The 22,297-nt window shown below is 38.1% G+C and overlaps 2 protein-coding genes and 1 long non-coding RNA gene across 9 annotated transcripts; 1 reads left to right on the forward strand and 2 right to left on the reverse strand.

Annotated features, from left to right (window-relative positions):
• Positions 1-1,903: 1,903 nt before the first annotated feature.
• def6c (DEF6 guanine nucleotide exchange factor c) lies at positions 1,904-10,986 on the reverse strand. The gene is made up of 13 exons (XM_043236576.1): positions 10,753-10,986; positions 9,724-9,864; positions 8,852-9,034; positions 7,630-7,857; positions 7,248-7,393; positions 7,026-7,135; positions 6,739-6,956; positions 5,561-5,668; positions 4,333-4,502; positions 4,111-4,240; positions 2,743-2,826; positions 2,560-2,641; positions 1,904-2,440 (listed from the first exon to the last, which is right to left on the reverse strand). The coding sequence occupies exons 1-13, from the start codon at positions 10,846-10,848 to the stop codon at positions 2,280-2,282; spliced, it is 1,857 nt and encodes a 618-aa protein (XP_043092511.1). The 5' UTR covers positions 10,849-10,986; the 3' UTR covers positions 1,904-2,279.
• A 2,177-nt stretch (positions 10,987-13,163) lies between these two features.
• Positions 13,164-22,039, forward strand: slc26a4 (solute carrier family 26 member 4). 3 transcript variants are annotated; one of them, XM_043236573.1, is made up of 21 exons: positions 13,166-13,450; positions 14,044-14,230; positions 14,314-14,453; positions 14,535-14,645; positions 15,038-15,240; positions 15,371-15,535; positions 15,781-15,933; positions 16,040-16,122; positions 16,420-16,567; positions 17,893-18,006; positions 18,094-18,171; positions 18,268-18,363; positions 18,617-18,723; positions 18,972-19,041; positions 19,139-19,231; positions 19,319-19,414; positions 19,572-19,814; positions 20,109-20,163; positions 20,274-20,419; positions 21,459-21,545; positions 21,650-22,039. In XM_043236573.1, the coding sequence occupies exons 1-21, from the start codon at positions 13,411-13,413 to the stop codon at positions 21,671-21,673; spliced, it is 2,439 nt and encodes an 812-aa protein (XP_043092508.1). In that variant the 5' UTR covers positions 13,166-13,410; the 3' UTR covers positions 21,674-22,039. The 3 variants fall into 3 exon arrangements, with proteins under 3 accessions (XP_043092510.1, XP_043092508.1, XP_043092509.1); XM_043236574.1 differs by lacking the exon at positions 13,166-13,450 and adding an exon at positions 13,797-13,920; XM_043236575.1 differs by lacking the exons at positions 20,109-20,163; positions 20,274-20,419 and having other exon boundaries at positions 13,164-13,450.
• LOC122342618 lies at positions 15,118-19,640 on the reverse strand. Of its 5 annotated transcripts, none has more exons than XR_006250616.1 (5): positions 19,503-19,640; positions 18,939-19,013; positions 18,243-18,359; positions 16,017-16,164; positions 15,118-15,254 (listed from the first exon to the last, which is right to left on the reverse strand). It is a non-coding gene; the product is annotated as an uncharacterized LOC122342618 (long non-coding RNA). The 5 variants fall into 5 exon arrangements; XR_006250618.1 differs by having other exon boundaries at positions 18,243-18,338; positions 18,939-19,031; positions 19,503-19,619; XR_006250614.1 differs by having other exon boundaries at positions 18,939-19,031; positions 19,503-19,619.
• Positions 22,040-22,297: the final 258 nt, after the last annotated feature.

Here is a 22,297-nt window from a genome sequence, read left to right on the forward strand (position 1 = left end):
GAGACATCAACCCAATGAACAGTAAGATGATTCTACCCGGTTGAAAAAGAAACAGCATGCTGGTTAGATATGTTTTGATGCTAGACCAGCAAAAAACAGCTCAAACCAGAAAAGGACCAACATAAACCAGCATCCCAGCTTCAGAACATATCTAACATGCATAGGCCGTTTTTTGGTGTTTTTTTTTAAGTGTTGCTAATGGAATTTCACCGTTTCTATACGCTAAATGCGTGTTATTAATCTGTTTAGTGTTTAATGTTTCTTTTTTTCAATTCTCTGACCTCTACAATACTTTAAGTGACGACATGTTAGCTATTACAAGATGGTGGACCAGTCTACGCGCCTGGAGCCACAGATATCTACAGGTAGATGCCTCATTTAGGCACATATAGAGCCTCCCAGCATACCGGGACATGTCAAAGTGCCTTCAGTCACAGTAAAAATCGATGTTTTCCAAGATGCCACAACATTGTACAGCCTCGAGTTGCGCATTGAACCAATATTTAATTCTCAGAGAAATAGGACAACCTTTCACGTGCAAAAATGTGAAGGTCTGTGTTTTAGTAACTCAACATTACAGGTATTGGAACCGCTAGCTAATGCCTTTGTATTGCTCTATTGTGCCAGTTTAACGAAATCCTCCTCTGAAGCGTACTGAAGATGTAGATATTCGTATGTTTATAACTATGGTTGCAGACACAGCCGGCATGCTCTCAAGTGTTCACTGACCAGACTTTGATCAGTCCAATATGGCAGATGGCTTACGCATAGCGGCCCACTAACAAGGCATCTGCCTTTATGCGTGAAACAACAGACTTGGTTTATGCTGGATTTCCCACATTAAAACCCCCCTCCATCCCATAAACAGCCAATGGATCTTCTCGTTCGACAATCCATCTCGTTCTGATATAATCCTACATCATAAAAGTAAAAAAAAAAAAAAATCTGTAGCAAATTCAGTTAAATTGCAGCTGAAGGCTATTTTCTTTTTCAGTGACGTTACTAGAATATTGAAGTACACATATCTAGATTAAATTATTAAAAAATAATTACTGTAAGTAGTGAAACAAGGGTTTAAGTATCTCGTTTTGTCTTTCCTCATCTCTAGACCTGACAATCCCTCTCGTCACAACCTCAAATCTCTAGACCCACAGGTAGAAACTCTCCAAACCAAAAGAGGAAAAGATCCGTATCTGGAAAAGCCACAAGTTTTTTTTTGCTTTTTTTTTTTTTTTTTTTTTTTACAAAGATCATTTACAGTCAGTCTGTTGATGACCACCCAAAACTAACAGAAAGAACCATTATTCATTCTCTACAGAAGCCCCAAAGCCACAAACTCAACTGTACTTTCTTGCTGGCCTCCGCGGATCTATAAATAGATTCATGATTCCTTTCACTTTTTAGCACAAAAAGGGGGCGTCCTAATTGCTTCGACTTGGTCTGTCGAGTCAAAAAAGACGATTAGCAAAATAAAAAGGACATTGATTGGATTCTCAAGACGACTTTTTGGATCCCGCCTCCTAATCCATAAGGCCGGGGGCAGGAAAGTGCTGAAAATGTAGATATGCGTGCGGTTGGTTTTGGTCTCGGTTAACACGAAACTGCAGCCCAAACCAAGCACCCCATCTACTGACAATACGAAGAATTACACATCCTAACAAAACCACTACATTAACTGTCATTCAAGTGCATTACCTGAAGCAGTGGGTTCTTGAGCAAATTTCTAAGCTGAAAATGCATTTAAATAAGCATGAGCAAAATTTAAGCCGACATCCTATTTCTCAGTTGAATTTGTTGCATCAACAACTTTAAGTTTTTTTTTTAAATCAAATTTTAGTTATGCCATGCTTCGAACCATTTAATTGGTTGAAAAATTGCTATTATAAAAAAAACAAAACACAAATGACTAGAAAGATAATAAATGTTGCGTTTTAATGATTAATATTATATTAATATTAATATATTGCCACTCAGTTTCTGCATACACAAAAATCTTCATTACAGCAGAAGCACCAAAAACATATCGAGAGGCCTTTCAATATTTTTTGTCAACAAAGAACCTTGAAATGGAGAACCGCTAATTTAAAGAATTAAAGCATCAAACAACTGAATCTATTTTTTATGCTCAAAATCGACAGATCACATAATAAAAAAAAGCTGATAACTATGCACATAAATAATAAAATACTAAAAACAGTTCGACCTGCACACACTTAAACACACACAGCAAACCAGCTGTACAAAGCATGTATGATCTAATCAATTGTAGATATGCCGATTTAGGAACCCTGTTCTTCCTCTTCTGGTGTTGGTGACGGGTTGTAACCGTTTCCTTTTTCTGGAGCGATGCCTGTTTGGACCTTAGTGAGGAACTCCGTGCTGGTGAGGGCCTGGCCCTGTCTGGGGCAGGTGGGCTTTACTGGCAGATGCTCAACTTTGTCTGTAAATAAGCAGACAAGCAAAAACAATGATGATAAAAGCCATTTATGAATGTGTAGATTCCGTATTCACACAACAGTCGAAAACTACTTGGGTCTTAATAAATCGGTGACATCTTACCTCCTGGTGTGATGGGCTTCATGAGGCGGTTAAGCTGAATTTTCCAGTGTTTCAGCATCTGAGTGGTGGCCGCCTGATTCACCTGCATAGAAATACATAGAATACGGCACGGGGGTCAAAATAAGATCATTTAAAATAATAGGGCACGCTTTGAGGCATCTTTTTTGTTACTCCCACACTCACCTCTGTATTGTGCTGAACGGTGTCCTCTGGTTTCTGGAGGCTGGGCGGTGTTGCACTGGAAGGCGATTCATGCACAGGTATCTCCTTTTGCAATAAAAGGCGTGTGTTACTGAACTACTAAACAAATTGTAGCTATAGCAGGAGAGCTTGTGTTAAATGACTGTGTGATCTACGCAGGTCACTAAGCCACAAAAAAGTTTGAGTTCTGAAAGGTTCAGTGGCAAAACTGCGTTTTAAAAGAAGAGTTTACCCAAAAGTAAACCCGTGGTCCATATCTCATTCACATTTCTCCATCTTCAAACTGTGATACAGCTTGTTTTGACACGGTTTGAAAAAATTATTTAGCAAGGATGCATTAAATTGATCATTAGTGACAGGAAAGACCTCATTAAAAAAAAAAAAATACAATATATATATATATATATATATATATATATATATATATATATATATATATATATATATATATATATGAGAACATTAACAAAAAATATTAGCAGCACGAGGGTTTTCAACAGTTTTTTTTCCTCAAACAACAAATCATCATATTAGAATGATTTCCGAAAAATCATGTGAACTGCTGCTTCCGCTTAAAATTAAATTATTATCAATATTAATATTAATTCTTAGATATATTATCACATGAGGATAACAGATTTTTTAAATGTAAGGTGGGTCACAGCCAAGGGAAAAAAAGTGATATTTAAAAATATTTTCCCAGTATATGATGACGTATTATCTTTGCTTGAACTAACCATTCAGCTTAACTTGCATTAAACCCAGAATATTCTTTTAAACCGGTACTACAGCTCATCACATAGGGCACATGGACACATTTTGTTTCGCTGGAGACAAACAGAACCACTAATTAACCAAATAACCAAAACAAAAAAATAAAATAAAATCAGCCAGTCGGTTGAACTCGAACAGCCAGCCTCTTGATTATTTTCATTAGCACCGACGCTTACCAGTGCTCACTCGACATCATTTAGACAGACGAACCTGATAGAGAGGCTTGTTGAGTTCAGGCAGCTCTCGTGACCTTTGATTTACTGCTTTGATTCTAAGAATCAGCGAGCCAATGAAAAGAATAACGCAAAATACTTATATGATTTGCTAATACAATATTAAATGCAACAAAAGGTTTTTATGTTTATTTTTTTTTTTTTTACTAGTGCTGCCACATTAAATCACATCCAAAATAAGAATTTAGTTTGCATAATATGTGTGTATTGTCTATATTTCTTATGCATATATAAATACACACATATACTAATATTTTGAAATATTAAACGTATTATGTAATAATAAACAAACATAACACTTCTTTCTTAAACACATAAATGCGCGTGTGTGTGTGTCTCTCACCTCTTCGGTCCGCTGAACGACGGGAGGTGTCGCGGTGGAAGAGTCCACCTGACTCCTCACAGCAAGGCTTTCCAGCTGACTTTGACGGAAGAGAAGCTCTGCAAGTTTCCTCTGCTCCTCGGCGAGTTGCCTGTAAGCGCGGTGAAAAAAATGTAAATGTCCCCCGTGTGTCGGCAGAGGTATTAAAAAAAAGAAGAGAAAGAAAGATGAGATTTGCTGTACATCTCCAGTTCCTGGCGGATTCGGTCTTCTTGTAAACGGGCGTGAATCTGAGCATCGAGCGCCTCCTCCAGCTTAACTTGTGTGAGCTCTAATTCATGGATCCTTCTCTTTTGCTGCTGCTGTACCTCCTTCTCCATCTCAGTCAGCGTAGCCGTCATCTTCTCTTTGGCCTACATAATTAGCAACTTAATAGTGTTTGCAGGGCCGCGCGGTTATGACAGCAATCACCGTCGTCAAGATATTCCCTTGAAATTGCAACTGCGGTTATTAATTACGATTATCACAATTTACACCGAACGATGTTTGCACCATTGTTTGAAGCAACTGCATGTCATATTTTCACATGGACATAAACAAGCTGAAAACACTAACTAAAATACATTTATTGCTTTTCTATTGCATAAAGCAAATGTCAATACAATTATATACAATACAAAATATACATTGGATCGGTTTAGCCTTAAAATTAAAAAAGCTAAACTATTAATGGGATTATAACGTTAAACTAAATCAATGGAAAAACCCTAACATAACCTATAGAAAGAAAAAACACTTCTCAAGCATGCAGAATAATGTAAGTGGACTTTGAACAATTAATTGCCACGTTGAACATTGCATCCATAATTGTAATTGTAATTGTGCAGATTTAATTGTTTGTAATGCATAATACTTATCCGAATAAAAAAAAAGGACTAATATTTATATTGTTCAAATGTTTAAGGTCAGTAATAATAATAATAATAATAATAATAATAATAATAGTTATCAAATCTAACAGTATTGCTGTAGTTTTAAGAAGTTTATGTGGCTCTAGTGAGACTTTTTTAAGACTATTAAAAAAATTATACATTTTCCAAACTTTTGAATGGTTGTGTATGATATACTAAAATCAGAATTAATTCATCACAATAGCCGGGTTTCCATTACAGATTTGTGCAAAACTTTTGCAATATTTTATGAATGAAGGTATGTCAAAAAAAAATGAACCAATGAGGCAATGTCAAAAAAAACTTGTTTGCAAATATACAGGAGTTTGTGTGAAACTGACATGTTTTAATTTGCAAACCTAATCGCAATGGAAACTCAAAAGCACTTTTTTTATTTTCCTTAAATGGATTTGTGGCAGTAATGTAAGTGCACGAATGTGTTAAAATGTGTTTAAGCGGGTGCAGTGTGAAAACACATTTTAAGGAAACAGATTGATAAAAAAGTTTTCTCTCCGTCTCACCTCTTTAGCTTCTTCAAGCTGTCTCTCCAGATCTCTCTGTACTGCCTGCTGTTTCTCCCGCTCCTGCTTCTCTTCCTCTTTACGCTTCGCTTCCACCTCCCTCTGTTTCTGGGGGACAAACAAAAACACATGCTCAGAATTTTCAAGTCAAAATATCACAAGCTAAGTTTGGAAGTAAACTTTCTACTGCATTACTTGCATAACCTATACGACCAACTGCTTTCGAAAATAATGTGTGAAACAGAACACATGTAACCACAAACATAAAAAAAAAATAGCATGGCCACAGTTTATGACCGTCGTGTGCCATGTTTAATATGAGACTGCTGTTCAGTTACGAATATGTTTTTTTTTTTTTTTTGTATGTGCTATTTTGTACAATATTCTCTCAACTCTTGATGTTAAAAGAATATATTGAGTCAAAAAAACGATCATGCGTTTACTTTAGGTCCAATCATCTGATAGGAAATGAAAAGTCAAGTCAAAATCGTCACATAGTGTGTGTTTTATTGTAGGAGGTTTTAAGTTTTTGATTCAGAGGTCCAAATGACCAAAGCTGCTTGTTTTTCAACTTTATTTGACATGGTTAATTAACTTATAATATGATATGACATACTAAAATAGGAATAAAGTGAACATTAGATGCACATTTTCCACAAGTTGGTATGATTCTTTTGGCTCTTTTCTGCTCTTCTGAGCTACACCTCCCTATTGCATCCGATAACCCCTTTAATGCATCACAATGTCATGCAGCTGCTTTATTCAAAGTCTTGTTTTCAGTCAGTGAATTTGTCGGAATAATCCAGCGCATGAATATGTTAATAATGTGTTTTAACAAGAGGATGCACTGTGATGACACATTTTCAAGAAACAGCATGCTTTGAAAAAATCAGCTGTAATTTTGACAAAGCTGCTTGTCTCAAAGGTTTCCACTTACTACCGTTCAAATGCAATGTTTTGTTTGATTGTCTGCATTCATTTAAACACTCTTAGAGGTTTGCTGAGGCCTCCTGGTTGAAAAACACTGCTGTATTATAATATATTATAAATATTTTAGACAAATGTAGACATAATGTGCACAGTACACAAGCTGTATACTGTAGATAGAGTAGGTTTGAAATGATAGCATGCTCTTTCGCTGAACATTTCCCTTTGGCCCCGTCCCCCCCGTCAGTTACTTGAATGATGCTTTCGATGTGTTGCTCCAAGCTCTCCGTCTCCCCCTGCTGCTCCGGAGCAGAGTGCTGCGGAGCCTCAACTGAAATGGGTTCGCTATGGGTGCTCTGGTTACTGTGGCTCCTCTGAAGGGTTTCTCTCTGCTTGCGTCTGCTCAGTTTCAGCTCATGATGGAGAGCGCTCTTCCCCTCGGCCTTCAATCTCAATGCCGTCTGCATGGCTACAAAACGAGACATTATTGCCTGGAATACGCTGACAAGAACGCAGCAGTGTTCTTCGCCGCCCTTACCTTGTACCCAGTCTATTCTCTGCTTCATGTTTGAGGCGCTCATCTCATAGGTCCTGACGGGAGTCTTCACACAGAACAGGCAGCGTCGCCCTTCTTTATCGGGAGATTCTGAGTGCGATGATGATGAAAAATGAGAACCTTATGAGGCCTAATGCATTAACTATGCATTTTTTTTTTTTTTTTTTTTTTTTTACAATGAAATACAGTGATTGCTGATCAACCTCCACCACACTGCTCTCCTCCAGCAGGAGCTCTCCTTTTTTCTCCTTCAGGTCCTCGTTGACGTAGTATGTCACGCTACTGGGCTTCAAAACAAACCAGCGTTCCTGCCAGTTCCTGCGAACGTGCCCCTTTTTCAACAGGTAGCCCTGATGGATAAAGCAAACAGGACACGGACAGAACGGGATGAAGACATTTAAATGATTGTCAGTGACATGTTACACGATGCAGGAAGCACTATTATGCTTAAATGTCTTAAATATTAGGCTGATGTTAAGTAATACGAACCGAGCTGCAGATTATTTGTGTTATTTTACTAGGATTCCCATGAGCTTACACATATTGCAGCAACGACCTAGTGCGCTTTACAGAAAGCATTAGTCACCTTCTTGATAATGTTGTGGTACATCTCCATGAAAACATCGTCCAAAGCGAGACCGAATGCCTCCTTACTCTCAACATGCAAAAGCTGGCCAGCGCTCAAATGCTCCAGGAACTCCCACACCGACATGCCGTCCTGAAGAGCGGCATTCTGGGACAAAAGTTCCTCCAGCAACGTCCCGTCCCACTCCAGGCTCATTGCACTGGAGATTTTCTTCAGCAGGTATTCTAACTAAATTAACAGAAGAAAAAACATTGACACACAATGACACCGGCAACCTATGAGCTGTTAAGTGCAAGTGCATTGGTAAAATGTCTTAATCTAAAATCTATTTTAAGATCATTATTAATGAATCCCACCAAAAATACTTAATTATTATTAAAATACCATTATTACCACCATTAAAATAAAATTGGGATATAGTGCAGGTGTAATAAAATACAATTAAAGTTAATAAACTTTTAAAATAAATTTTAAAATTTAAATAAATTTTATTTTGTGGTTTTAGCTAAATAAAATACAATTACATTTTTAAATAAAATGCATTTAAATTTTATCCTATTACTAAATTAAGATTTAAGAAAATCACACATTTTATTAGTCAATATGTGACAAATACAGGTGCGCTTTTATGATGAGATTCATCCACGCAAAGTGGCCATAAAATTGGTTTTTCGTTTGTTATATGTTGAAGAAAACCAAATCGTGCGCAAGACGAGAAATTACAGATGACAAAAAGAAAAAACACAAGTAACGCAAGTTACAACATCGCATTAGATTTGGTTACATGATAAAAAAGTGTTATCATCAGGAAATCGCCCCATCTATAAGACGTTCCATTCCTTGTGTCACTTCCTTCCTTAAAACAAAAAAGCAATGCCGCCGTAGCTTCAGACCAATTTAACTCTGTCTGAATAACTTTTAGATTCTCACATTTATAGTCTAGCTTAAAGTATCGACTCTAACTCTAAGCATCATAAAACGGCTTCGCTCACAAAAGGAAGAACACACCAAACTCTTTAGCCTAGACTCTAACCAACAGTGTAAAAGTCTAACCAGCATTAGATGATGTCCAGTCCGTGAACGCTACGACAGTCTGCTATTGTTTACCTTCATATGCATATTTTCAGGAGATTTAATTTCAGTCAGAGTCTGGTTGTATTGCATCATTTCAGCTATTTGCAACTATATGTTATCTCTGCATCTGCGCCTCTTTCTCCCTCACCTCCGGCTGAATGATGACTAACGGGTAACGGTCTTCAGAGAGCAGGTTGAAAAGACAGAAGAGTTTGAAGCAGTCCTTATGTGAGCACAGGCCCTGTTGAATGCTGGGTTTGCAGTTCTTCTTTGATGTCATCGTCCAGCACAGCTCATCAAAGGTTTCCTTACTGAAAGTCCCCTCTGTGGCCTGTCAAATGAACACTGTTATCGGCCTAGAAAACATCACCTAACACTGCTTTCTGTCTATGGCTTTGTGTGTGTGTGTGTGTGTGTGTGTGTGTGTGTGTGTGTGTGTATATACACACACACACACTTTCTCAGTTTGTGTTTTATGGCAGAAAGATCATTGTATTGATTTGGACCGACTTAAGGGGGAAAAAGAAGGGTGTTTAATTATACCGAGTATGCACTTGTAGTGTACTTTATATCTTAAAATTACAGCTGTGCTTGCAGATAATATAACGCTAAATACAATCCCATCCACTTGAATGGCACTTTGTTACAATGTCAAAGCAATGTTTTACACGAAAATGCATTTCAACCCTTATGTTTTTATTGTCTTTCTTTAAGGAAGTGCATTTATTTAGATGTTCTGATTAGCACACTATAGAGAATGCATAGTACTCGGTTATAGTTTTAGAGCTGTTTCATACTGCTTTTAAAGTTATTGTATTTTAAAACAACTATGTTATCGCAAACGTGCCATTATTCTTAGATTCAAATAGGAATGACACTTAAACCACATTTCAAAGGTAGCACGCAAGCATGTAATATAAACTATATTATTATACAGTGTACCCTTTATAAAAGAGCCTACTTTTTCACAATTTAAACAACAAGTTTTGAATTTTTGGTAATTCTGAAGAGCTACCGGACCTTTGCCAAGATGTATTTGTTGAGGTAGGGCATGTAGCCCTGGTTGGACACCGGCCCATTGTTATTGTCCTTAAAATGCTCCTCCAACGCCACAGGATCATGAGGAATATTCAGTGCCGTGTAGAGATTGTGTGAGAGAACCTAGTGGAGAAACACAACGGGCGTTACGTCTCGTATCTTGGTAGCCGCAGCGAAAGATACTCAAGACCACACACGAGGTCAGAAAGCGGCCTGGTGCGTTAGACACAACTGACCTCAAAAAAGCAACAATAAAACATCAGAGCAAAATCGCATTTATTTCGAAGACAGCATGAGCACGTATTTTGAGCTCAGTATTTCAGTTTGTAAATGATACGAGCAGCAGTTAGTCCAAAACATCCCTAGAACGTGCATTTTCAATGTTACTTCACGGTTACTCTGCTAGGATATCTGTGTGAACCGGAGGGGAACTGACATTATAGGTACATCCACTAAAATCAACTACAAACCTGCTGGGTAGAAGTAATTGCAAAAATTAGACAGAAAAGTGAAGTTGGCTCTTTGTCATTTCTTCACTCAACAGCCGTAAAAAAAAATAATGATATAAGATACACTGCTGATTTTTATTTTTATGACATACAGTCAGCAGAACGACTTTTATATCTTGTACAATAACAGTTTTACGCACAAAAAAACATCTCGCAGGCAATTGCAAAAATGCTTTGCCTAAGATCTAACAAGTCTGGGCGCATGTCTGTTTATGCCGAAATTGTAAGCGAAGAGCCGACCCCGGGACATGTTCAAACATGAGGAACACTGTCACACACTGAGTCTTCTGCTGATTATTTACAAGTTCACCAAAAACCGATGCTTTGAAATAACGCGATATTCTTTAATGTAGTCCTCATTTCGGATGTGTAAACGTGTGACAGCACGGCTATTTGGACTTTTGCTCCAACAGTATCAATCGCTTGATAATAAAACTTAGCGTATACCCCTCAAGAAAACATTAGTACACCGCACACCCAAAAGACACCCAGGTGGCCTGACCTTGAGCTGCGACTTGGACACTTTTCCGCTCTGCTCCACATCCAGAGACGTGAACGCGTACCAGATGGACTTCAGCAGCTCGCTTTGTAGATCCATACCGCCAGCACTGACACATCCTGCTTACATTCCGAGGCAGACACCGCTTCACATTGCGGAACTGAGGGGACGGATCTCGCTTAAAAAGCCTGCGAGCCGCCTACCTAGGCAGCACCGCGGGCCACTGCGCGTCGCAAAACGCGTTTCTAGGTAGGTGGCTCGTTAGAATTTGAGACGCGGCCCGAGCACCAAATAAAACGCACCAGTCAGGAGGGGACGTTTAGTGCTGGTGAACCCCGTTTGTAACGTGGAAGAATGAGAATGAGAATTGCATGCTATTTTGCTCCAAAAAGACTTTATCTCGCAGGAGTCACAGTTTTGTTGTTTTGCAGTCTATAGTGAGGTGTAGCCTTCAGTGGGTGTGAAAGTCACGAGTGGAAGCACTTCTATCTCTGGTCAAGGTTCACTCATGCAGCTCAGGTGGGAGTGAATCTGCCGGTACTGCATGTTTGTTCAGTCTTACAAAGTTACTTGAAGAAGTCAGAGTTCTTAAACTGTACTCTGCAGTATAGGCTTAGTCATCTTAATTTAGAAATATTCAGATAGGCTACTGGTCTTGACTCACGGTCACACATCATGATAAACGCAGCAAAAGTACATTAACAGACCACTAGCGATTACGTTTTACAATAATATGTGAAGTTAGTTGCAAGAGCGCCTCTGAGTTTTTCTTCCTCAATACTGAATATAAAAGGAAACTAAATGCGAGAAATGTCGCTTTACACTTCAGAAATTTCCTCCACGTCTATAGTTATAACACCAAGTGATATGAACTGTTATGATGCCAAAATTGACTTTGCAGTGCTCTGATATTTAATGCAATATGAGCTGAACTAGCATTAATTGCTTGGTTTTTCAGCATAAATGTCACATTCAAATGACAATTAACAATTTTGCACATCATAAATGCTTTAATCGCAGCTATGAGGACTAGGTATCTTTTTGTGATGCCCAAAATGCTGTCCAGGTAGGCAGCTTGTTGGATTTTGAAACACAACCTAAGCACAGAAACAAATGCACCAGCCTGGTAAACTTAAATCCTCTGTAGTATTGTGGAAAAAGAAATATCGCCAGTGTTATAACGTCAGGTGAAATCAAATACAGCAGCCCTTGAACTATCACCTTGTAATGCTAAATGTCACATTTAAATCACACGCAGTTATCTGGGTAATTATTCCTTGCAGAGCTCCGATATATAATATATTATCATTTAACACACAAACCTCCAAATGACAGCTGACCTAGTTGGACTTTACCTTCAATATAAGCGTTGTTCAGTATAAATGTCAAATGTCACATTGAAATAATGGACAATAAAGATTATAAGAACCATTTAAAATTTGCTTGTAGGTGGTTTTAATGTACACTTGTTATACAACATATATTATACTTTTATAATAGTTTTAATCTATAATACACGTGGGTGCATAATGAATACACAAAAGTAATTCATTATTTTGTACACAAACCCCAGACTAAGTATAAGTTAAGCTCATTTGTGGCATACGTCAGTTAGCATAAAATTATTTTCCACTTCCTCTTTTTTGTTATAAAAATACATAAATTTCGGTTATAGTGAGGCTCTAAAAATGAAGTGAATCCACAAACGTTAAAATACTTACTGTTCCTAAAGTACAGTCACAAGACTGCATTAAAACTATATTATATGAGGCTATATACAGAGAGAGAATATTCACGTTAAAATGATTTTAGTGAGGTGGAAAACAAATAAAAAGAAGTCTTCCGTGTAGCAGTCCAATTTATATCAAATATAAAGAAAACTGTGAAATGCAATGCTGTTATAAAATAAATAAATAAAATGGCTGTAAAGATTATAATTTAAATGTTTTAGCTTAAATAAAAAAACATTTTTTTATCAGAAGAGTTAAACAAATGCTGTTTAAAACGTTCAAGAGATTAACCCAAATCACTTTCATTATCCTCACTGTTACGTTTTAATTTTTTGCAGTAATCATCGTTACGTCACAAGTGTACCAAGAAGAAACTCAAAGAGAAGCACTATGCCCAAAGGAGCTTGATGTTACAGACAAGTGATGAACCTGACTCAGTTCTGGCTTTCCAAGAGAGCGTCGGACACAATGTATTCAAGAGCTGGCTCGTGATCTGGCCATATCTAGACATTCTGTACTAAGAGGACTAAAAAGGTCGGGCTGCGTTGCGCATGGATCATATCGTTCTTTCTTGAGGGTTCAGTCACACCTGCACTGATCAACATGTACATACACCCCCCCCCACACACAAACACAAACACACACATGCAAACAACAAGCCCCCCTCCCCACGCTCACTTTTTTTTTTTATCGCAAACACAGACACGCATGCTTTCCACCGAGATCGGGAGGAACAGTCACCCTTGGCAGGATGCATGCTGTGGGCCTCTGATGTAATTCCCTCATGCTTCCTGTTGGTGCTTAACCCTGATACACCTCCCACATCCCAACGCTGCTTATAAATACAAAAGAGAGGGATGCTGGCCCCATTAAGATAGTCCGGCTTCATAGACATGGACAAAATGTGCCTTTAAGCGCATGTCTGGCATGGATGCACCCTATTCTTGTGGAACTTCTCTCAAACTTAACAGGTAAGAGTTCATGATCGATTCATACCAATGAGTAGTTTAGTATAAACTGCGATAGACAAGACGTGGATTTATTCAGATACACTTGAATAAATGCAGGATTTCATTTAACGTCAGCGCTGTCTGATATTATAGCGAAACCGTTTAGGAATAAGTGGTTTCGGTATAAGGTTTTCCATTGTGTTTTTACTTATGGTTCTCAGACACAAACCTCCTTATTCAGAGAGGGAGATTGGATCCCCTTCCAACTTTTGGAAGGGTTTCTGATGTCAAAGGGTTCAGTAATCTTAGTGCAGACCTGGAAGAGCTGCTCTATTGAACGGGGAGGGACTGCTAGAGAAAGGGAGAAGGGCTCCTTTGGTCTGTTCGATCAGATTGTTCTGACACAGGGGAGGCAAGACCTTCTAAGTGTTCGCTTATCTGGACCAGCCATCCTAGAAAATGAGAGAAAGAAAATGAAACGGTGACAGCAGGTAGAGCATTTACAATCGGACCGATTTATGCATAGCATGATGTGCACTTAAATTTTCATTGGCGGCAGCAAATCGAGATTAATCTGAAATCTAATCGATCCGTTTTTCTTCTTTTTTTAACAGAGGAAAGACAAGCCAAGCAGATTTTCACAGGCAAACAAATCAGGCAATATATGATGGACGAGTGTTCTAATGAAAGCGATTATCTCGTGTCGCGACGCATCTACTCCAACCAGGTCTTTGACCGGGTTCATGAGAGACAAGCCCGAGAGATCCAGAGTTTACGAGAGCGGCTGAGCAGAGCCTGCGTGTGAGTATGTGAGACGCACTTGACGTCATGCCATCTAGTGTTTTCAGCTTCATGTTCATTCATACAAAATGAACTCTCCACAGATGCACTGATAAATGGGCTGTTCAGAAGATAAAGGGGCTTCTGCCAATCCTGGATTGGCTCCCTAAATACCCAGTCAAGCAATGGCTACCTGGTGATGTTGTTTCTGGGGTCACCACAGGACTAGTATGCTGTTTACAAGGTAAGACGCAATCTGTGAAGAAAACTCCGCCGTGATTTTTTAACAATATTTCTAACATTATTAATTGAATTTGTTGTACAGGTGTGGCTTATGCATTGCTGGCTTCTGTAGCACCAGTCTATGGACTCTACTCTGCATTTTTTCCTATTCTTACATACTTTGTCCTAGGCACATCCAGACATATCTCTGTGGGTAGGTCTTTGCCTTTATTTACAAATCCTTTAAAAAAAGCATACTACTGTACGTTATACTACTTACTATTTTACAATTTTATGTGAAACAGTATGCAATATAGTATTTAATGGTAAATGCATGGCTTATTCCCTACAAATGGCATATAGTTATAATGTTGTAGATGGTTATTTTGTCATTTAATTTAAAATTTTCTTGATCATTTGAAATGCAATAAAACAATGATTCGGGAAATGATATTACTTCCAGTTTATTTATATGCATACAGTATTATATCCATTTTGCAGTGTTATATACAAATATAATAATCCGTCCAATTATTTTATGCATTAAGAAAAAGTCTAAATATTGAATAAATGTCATTCTTACATTTCTCTCTATATTACATTTAGGTCCATTCCCTGTCACCTGTCTGATGGTGGGCTCTGTAGTTTTGACCTTAGCTCCTGATGAACACTTCCTGCGTCCAGGGAACTTCACAGGTGTGAATGAGACGGTGGCAGATAAAGGGTTAATGGAGGTTGATGTAGAGGCAAGAGAGGCCCAGAGAATCCTGGTGGCTTGTACCATGACAGTGTTGGTTGGACTATTTCAGGTAAAGGTTAAAACCTGTGATAAAGATAAAATAAACAAGTTGCACATTTTGTAATTTCGTGTTGAAAAGTTTTTTTTTTGTAAATCATCAGTGCATTGCTGCAACTCCAGTTTGTTTTCCTTAATCTCAGGTGGCTATGGGGCTGATGCAGGTGGGCTTTCTGGTCAGATATCTCTCAGACCCACTAGTAGGTGGGTTCACCACTGCTGCTGCATTTCATGTCTTCATCTCTCAGATTAAAACCATTGTGTCTGTTCCTATACACAACCATAACGGATTCTTCTCCCTTGCTTATGTGAGTCTCTTACATCATTAATATCAGCCTAAAGAACTTATATATTGTATATTGTAATGTATATATTGTATATCTGTATATTGTAATGTGTGTGTTGTAATAATTTCACAAAATTTTAGACCCTAGTATATAGGCTGACACTAGTGTTACTAGTGTTTGTTTTTTTTACTTCAATGATAATAAGTACACTTTTAATGTATTTTTATATCGTCATTGTTATTATTATTTTTCTTTTCCACATCTAGACTCTCATTGATGTAGCTAGGAACATCAACCAAACGAATATTGCAGACCTGATTGCTGGATTACTAACAATCTTCATTGTTATGGCTGTGAAAGAGATCAACACAAAATTTCAGCATAAAATCCCAGTGCCGATTCCCATAGAAGTGATTGTGGTATGTACAGTCTTCCCCAAAATATCCCATGAAAGTCTTTAAAAAAAAGTACTAAGCCTTTTTGAGATAATGACTGTCATTACCTTTCAATCTTTCGAACTGATAGACAGTGATAGCTTCTGCAGTCTCTCATGGGATGGACCTAAACTCCCAGTACGGCGCCAGCATTGTCCACAGCCTCCCAAGGGGGTAAGAGCACTTCCTATGGCATTTCCTGCTTCCTGACAAGGACTGGGTGCACATTCAGTCACTTTATATTGACATACTATTATTTTTGTCCCTGTAATGAGTTTCAACAGAAATGTTATAACGATGACACTGACGGACAGTTTGAAATCCTTGTGCAATAAAAACATAAAATGTTATGTTTAAAAACAAGAGCAGCATGCTACATCAGAGGCAACGGCTTAACACGCTCACAGTACAAGTCGTGTACAAAATCGGTATGTGAATCTGTAGTAGCTATGTCTGTTTGTGTGTCCACAGGTTTAAACCACCACAAATACCAAACATAGCACTCATCGGGAATATTTTGGGCTCTAGTTTTTCCACAGCAGTGGTTGGTTATGCGGTAGCAGTCTCAGTGGCAAAAGTCTATGCTGCAAAACACGATTACACAGTAGACGGCAACCAGGTACGCAAGAATACTGTGTGAATGTGCTTTCATTCGATGGCTGAATTAGCATAGGAAAATGGTTTGTGCTGAACACGATGCGTCTTGTGCTTTGTAGGTGGCAAAACCAGCTGATAACTATAGCTTAGTCGGTTTCTTGCAAGAAATGTGGGTGCTATTAAAAAGTTCTGGTGAAAAAAAAAATCTGTTAAATAAGGGTCAGATCAGCATTCTCCCACTGATAATTTTTTTTACAGTAATGTGAGGGAGAGACAGAACAAGTTGGTCTTTTAAGGTCACGTTCACCTGCCAGTTTGCAAAAGCAGCCGATATCTTTTCTAAACTAGGCAGTGCAGCATAGACAATCAGGGCACAGCTACAGACTTTTTTGTTTGTATCTTTTATTTTACTTTTGTTAACAAAACAAATCCTTTAAAAAATTCTGGTTTATGATAGTGACTATTTTTTTCTAAATCGGAGAGTGCAGTGCAGTGCTGCATTTGTTTAACTTTGTTTGATTTCTCATTTCATTTCACATTTTGTTTGCTTCTTGTTCTGCATTGATTTGTTATGTTTCAATTTGCTGGCACTTAAAGGGGTCATGTGATGTCGCTAAAAAGAACATTATTATGGTGTAAAGTTTATGCATTTTGAGGTTCAAAAAAGACATTATTTTCCACATACTGTACATTATTGTTTCTACTCTAAGCCCCGCCTTCTGAACGGTGTCGATTTCTACAAAGCTCATTGTTTGCAAAAAGTAAGGTGTGCTCTGATTGGCCAGCTATCCATTGCATTGCAATTGGTCGAATACCTCATGCGTGCGACAGAAATGTTACTTCCCTTACCATAACATATCCAGTGGGGATACAATTACTGATTATAATGACCTATTCCTGCCTTTTTAGGCGTCGTGTTGAACTCTTTAGGAACTATTCTGTGGTAAATGCAATTTAACAACTGATTTCTAGCTGTGTCCTCTTATGGAAGGACAAACAAATTAGCTTCACTTTCACCACGAAACACAGTATCTCCAGAACATGGCGCCCACAGCAACACTACAACGAGAATAACAGTTATGCCTTGTTTCTTTGTATAAATATTTCGGCCAAGAATGCAGCTTTAAATATTAAGGTTAGGGGTCTGCAAATTAATTTTCACACTGACTTGGTCTTAAATCTAGGGTTTCTTTTTGCAGTTTTGTTAGCACTTTCATACTGATTTGTTTTTGGTCTTCCAATCTAGCAGATACTAAAAAGAGCTCAAATCTGCATTGCTGGAGTTTAATTGGTACAAATTAACTATAAACAGCCTGACCTGGTTTACTACATTTTTATTCCCATTAGGAGCTGATAGCCTTTGGCATCAGCAATATTTTTGGAGGATGTTTCTCAAGTTTTGTGGCCAGCACCGCGTTGTCGAGGACAGCAGTGCAGGAAAGCACAGGGGGGAAGAGTCAGGTAAGAGACACACATTGTGTGTGTTTGTGCGTGCTTTTAATATGCTGTAACTCTCAGTTTAACTGTTCCCTCCTCATACTGTTGCAGGTTGCTGGTATAATCTCAGCTCTGATGGTGATGATAGTGATTTTGGCCCTTGGGCCATTTCTTCAGCCTTTGCAGAAGGTGAGGTGGAGGACCCTAATGAATTAATACAGAAAATAATGTCTGTCACTATCAAAACTTCAAATACTTACATATTCACCCCTCTCTGTCTCACAGTCAGTGCTGGCTGGCATTGTTATAGCCAACCTGAAGGGCATGTTCATGCAGATGTGTGAAGTGCCTGTTCTCTGGAGGCAGAACCGAACAGACTGTGTAAGTAACATCACAAAGAAAGAATGAACAGAATGAGATGAGTACCGGCAGAAAAATTGTAAAAAAAAGCCTTGTGAAACCGTTTACAAGTATTATATTGAGTTTCTGTAAAACAATCCTTTTTTGAAGGCCATAATATTAACTAGTGTTGATATGATTACATCAAGCAAATTAAAACGTGAGTCATTATTTGTATAAAAATGAGATGAATCTTGTTTGAAATGAGTGCATATGAATCCTAATACTTCTACAGCTCATCTGGATAGCTACATGCCTGGCATGCATTGTGCTGGGTTTAGATGTGGGTCTGCTGGCTGGTCTGGTATTTGAGATGGGCACAGTGGTGGTCCGAACGCAATTGTAAGTAGCACAGTGGTAAAAAAAATTCAAGTGTGCTTAATAGTAAAGTAGCAATACAGTTTTTTTTTTAAGTAAGGTTTTATGTCAACTATGTTCATCTGAATTAATGTCTGTGATATAACTCAAACTTATGTCAATAATAAGAGTATCCTATTAATGATAATCACAAATGTTTTGTAATATTTAAGCACTCTTAAAACACAAATTAGACATACTTGTTGTGAAGATTAAACTCTTATTTCATTCAGCCCTCATTGTGCCACTCTTGGAAATGTCCCAAATACTGATATCTACAAAAACATGAAGGACTACAAAAGTGTAAGATGCACATTTTCATGTTGTTAATAAAAAGTAACCACAACATATTTTAAACATAAATGTAAACATTTTACATGTTTTAAACTAACATTTTCAGATTGATGAAATTCCTGGAATAAAGATCTTCAAGTGCAACTCACCCATTTACTTTGCAAATATTGATTACTTCAAAGAGAAGTTAAGAGAAGAGGCGAGTTTACTTTACTCTAATTATATATTCTGAAACTATAAAATTGGATTTGGTCAGAAAAAAAACCCTACTTCTTAACTTTTACAGGTGGGGTTTGATGCAGTGCGGGTGTTCAAGAAAAGAAATAAAGCTTTGAAGAAGATTTACAAACTCATTAAAAAAGGAAAACTACAAGCTACAGAGGTATGCCGTGCACAACAAAGTCTGGCAAAGTATTTGTTATCACAAAGATTTTAAACTTTCCAGATAATTATTTTATTTTATCACCAACCTGAGTCCGTGACGCCACATTCTGGTCTTTCTCATATCTGCCTTTTCCCATATCTCCTGTCCTTCACAGGATGGTTTGGTGCCAACCAAAGTTGAAAGTTTTGGAGTTGAAAACCAAGCCTTTGAAAAAGACCAGGGTCCTGAGCTGGAGGAAGGAGCGCCTCAGCCAGACTCAGAGGTGAAGGTTGAAGTAGACTGGACGTCTGAGCTGCCTGTCAGCGTGGCGGTACCCAGGGTCCATATTCACAGCCTCGTGGTGGACTTTTCTGCTGTCTCATTCCTGGACGTGGTAGCAGCCAAGTCCCTCAAACTGGTGCGTCTGTTGCTTTATCTTTATTGCTCTCCTTACTGAGTCATTGTTCTATTGCAATAATGCATAACCACAATACGATGGTGACCTTTATAGTGTTCCAAACCTGAGTGACTTTCTGTCTTCCACAGAACACAAAAAAGATATTTTGAAAACAGTTTGTGTCTCATTGTCCATACAGTGAAAGTCGCATGGGTCCAATGTTGTTTTGAACCCCAATGGCTTTCGAAATGTCATCTGATGGATTTTAGGAGCTCAACCAAGCAGTACATAATTTATAATTTTCCATCTTCACAGGTGGTGAAGGAATTCATACGAATTGGGGTCAGCGTCTACATCGCAGGCTGTGATGGTAAGGCCTGACTCTATAACAGTATGTTGCAACAAGCTGTTGCCTCAAACTCCAGCTTGATAATGGCAGGTTAGGACACATGAATGACTTAAAGGGTCCTTGTGTCACAGGTGAGCTTGTCAGGAGAATGGAGGCCCTGTCCTTCTTTGATGAGGAGGTTACCAGAGACATTCTCTTCCTCTCCGTGCATGACGCCATTTTATTCATCCAGCTGGAAACCTCCACTGCAAACGATGAGGATCCATTAGCTGAGAAGGTAAAATTAACATTTTAAACTTGAGGGCTGACTAAATAGCGACGGGGTAATTTGTGAGCACACAGCAAAAAACACTTTTTGCAAAAAGGTGTTGGTGTAGATCTTCCACAAGCCAACCCTTCACAAAGACCGCCCCCCGCTACGTCTGACATCATCTTCTCACGCGGCGAAAAATGTATCTTGGACTGAAGAAAGTCAAACAATAAATTTACAATTTTATGGCCCTTTAATGTTTTGTGACATTGTAGAACGTGAGTTCAAGTGGCAAGAGCTCATCTCTTCCTCTCCTCTCTTCCTCTCTCCCGAGTTATAGCACAAAATAAACACGAACGAACATCTGAAATATCACTACGGACTGTTTTTCATGTCCACTGATGTTAATGTACTCTCTTTTTGATGTTTATCCGACAACATGTCAGATCCGGCTTTACGATTCGTCAGATCAAACTCCCCGCAAAGGGTTAATTGTTTCATAATAAAGCTGCCCACTGATAACATAAATTTGGAGGTGTCTAATATCTTGTTGGTTTATTGATCCTGATAATCTGAGATACAAGATAAAGAAGATAGCCAGTTGTAACATGATGCAATGCAACACTTTTTTTTTTTTTTTCCTGAGAGGAATACTATTACAGGGTGAACTCACGCAAATTAGGCCAGCTTCTGACATTCAGCAGCTAATAAAATATTATTTTTTTTGTCATATTTTGTTTTGCAGGAAATACTTCTAATTAATTTTATCCAAAAAGGAAATTGATCAAAAATGACAGCAAAGATTTTTTAACAAAAAAAGAGAATTAGGTTGATTGTCTAATAAAAAGGTGTCTTCATTTTTCATTAAAAGGTCTATTCATCAAAAGAAAAAAAAAAGGTTATGGTTGGCAAAAATACCAAGCAGCAATGCTTTTATCGTTTATAATTATAAATGCTTCTTGGCCACTAAATCACCAAAGCGCATGATTTCTGATGGATCACGTGACATTGGAGTAATTATGCTGAAAATATATTATATGTTTTATATTATATTCTCTGTGTTTAGATTTCACAGTTGCAAGATGACAAAGAGCCACTTTCTTTTGATGACGACGATAAGGACCTGATTGAGACCTATGACATCCAGCACTTGGTGAGCATCCCGCATATTTTTGCTTAATGGCTTCATTTAATCTAATGTTAACGAAAAACCCATATCAGCAACCCACCAAACAAGCATTTCTCTTTCGTGTCTAGGCTATTTATGGACTTTCAAACTGAGTAAACACTCCCTTTGTTAAAAACCGCTGGGAGAGACAGTCATCGCAGACCCCCGATTCATCTGCAGATAATAGGTCAGGGGACATCCAGGAAAGACTGAAAGTGGAGCTAACAAAGACTGCCACGTAACACCAAATGCAAAATTAAAAAAAACAAGTGGGGTTTTCATTATTACAGCCTCATTTTAGAGGCAAGTACAAGACAACAAATGGCATTAATCACAATATAGGACGCGGAGGCCTGCCGCTTCATCAGTGCCAAGGCCCTTTGTGATAGACAAACACATTAAATCTGTGTTTCTAGTTAACAACGGTTGCCCGAAAGTCTTAAAGAAGAGGAACATTTGATATTTGGAAATAAATCAATCAGAAAAAGTAGTAATACATTGCGACGTGTCTCTGTGTTTCATTGTTTCACCCTGATTTGTTCTCAAGATTGGATTTTACTGTAGCCAGACACTAAAAAAAAGGTCCTGATCCATTATGAGCCATTACGACTGATGTATTGTTTGAGGGGCATTTGGGTGAAAAACACATCAAAGACTTCATCACGTTTTAAAAGAGCGAGCTTTAAATAGTCTTTAAATAACCTGTCATTGCTAGTCGGGGGCAGGCGGTATTTTAT

The sequence above is a fragment of the Puntigrus tetrazona genome, chromosome 4 (assembly GCF_018831695.1).
Source record: "Puntigrus tetrazona isolate hp1 chromosome 4, ASM1883169v1, whole genome shotgun sequence".
Lineage (NCBI taxonomy): Eukaryota > Metazoa > Chordata > Actinopteri > Cypriniformes > Cyprinidae > Puntigrus > Puntigrus tetrazona.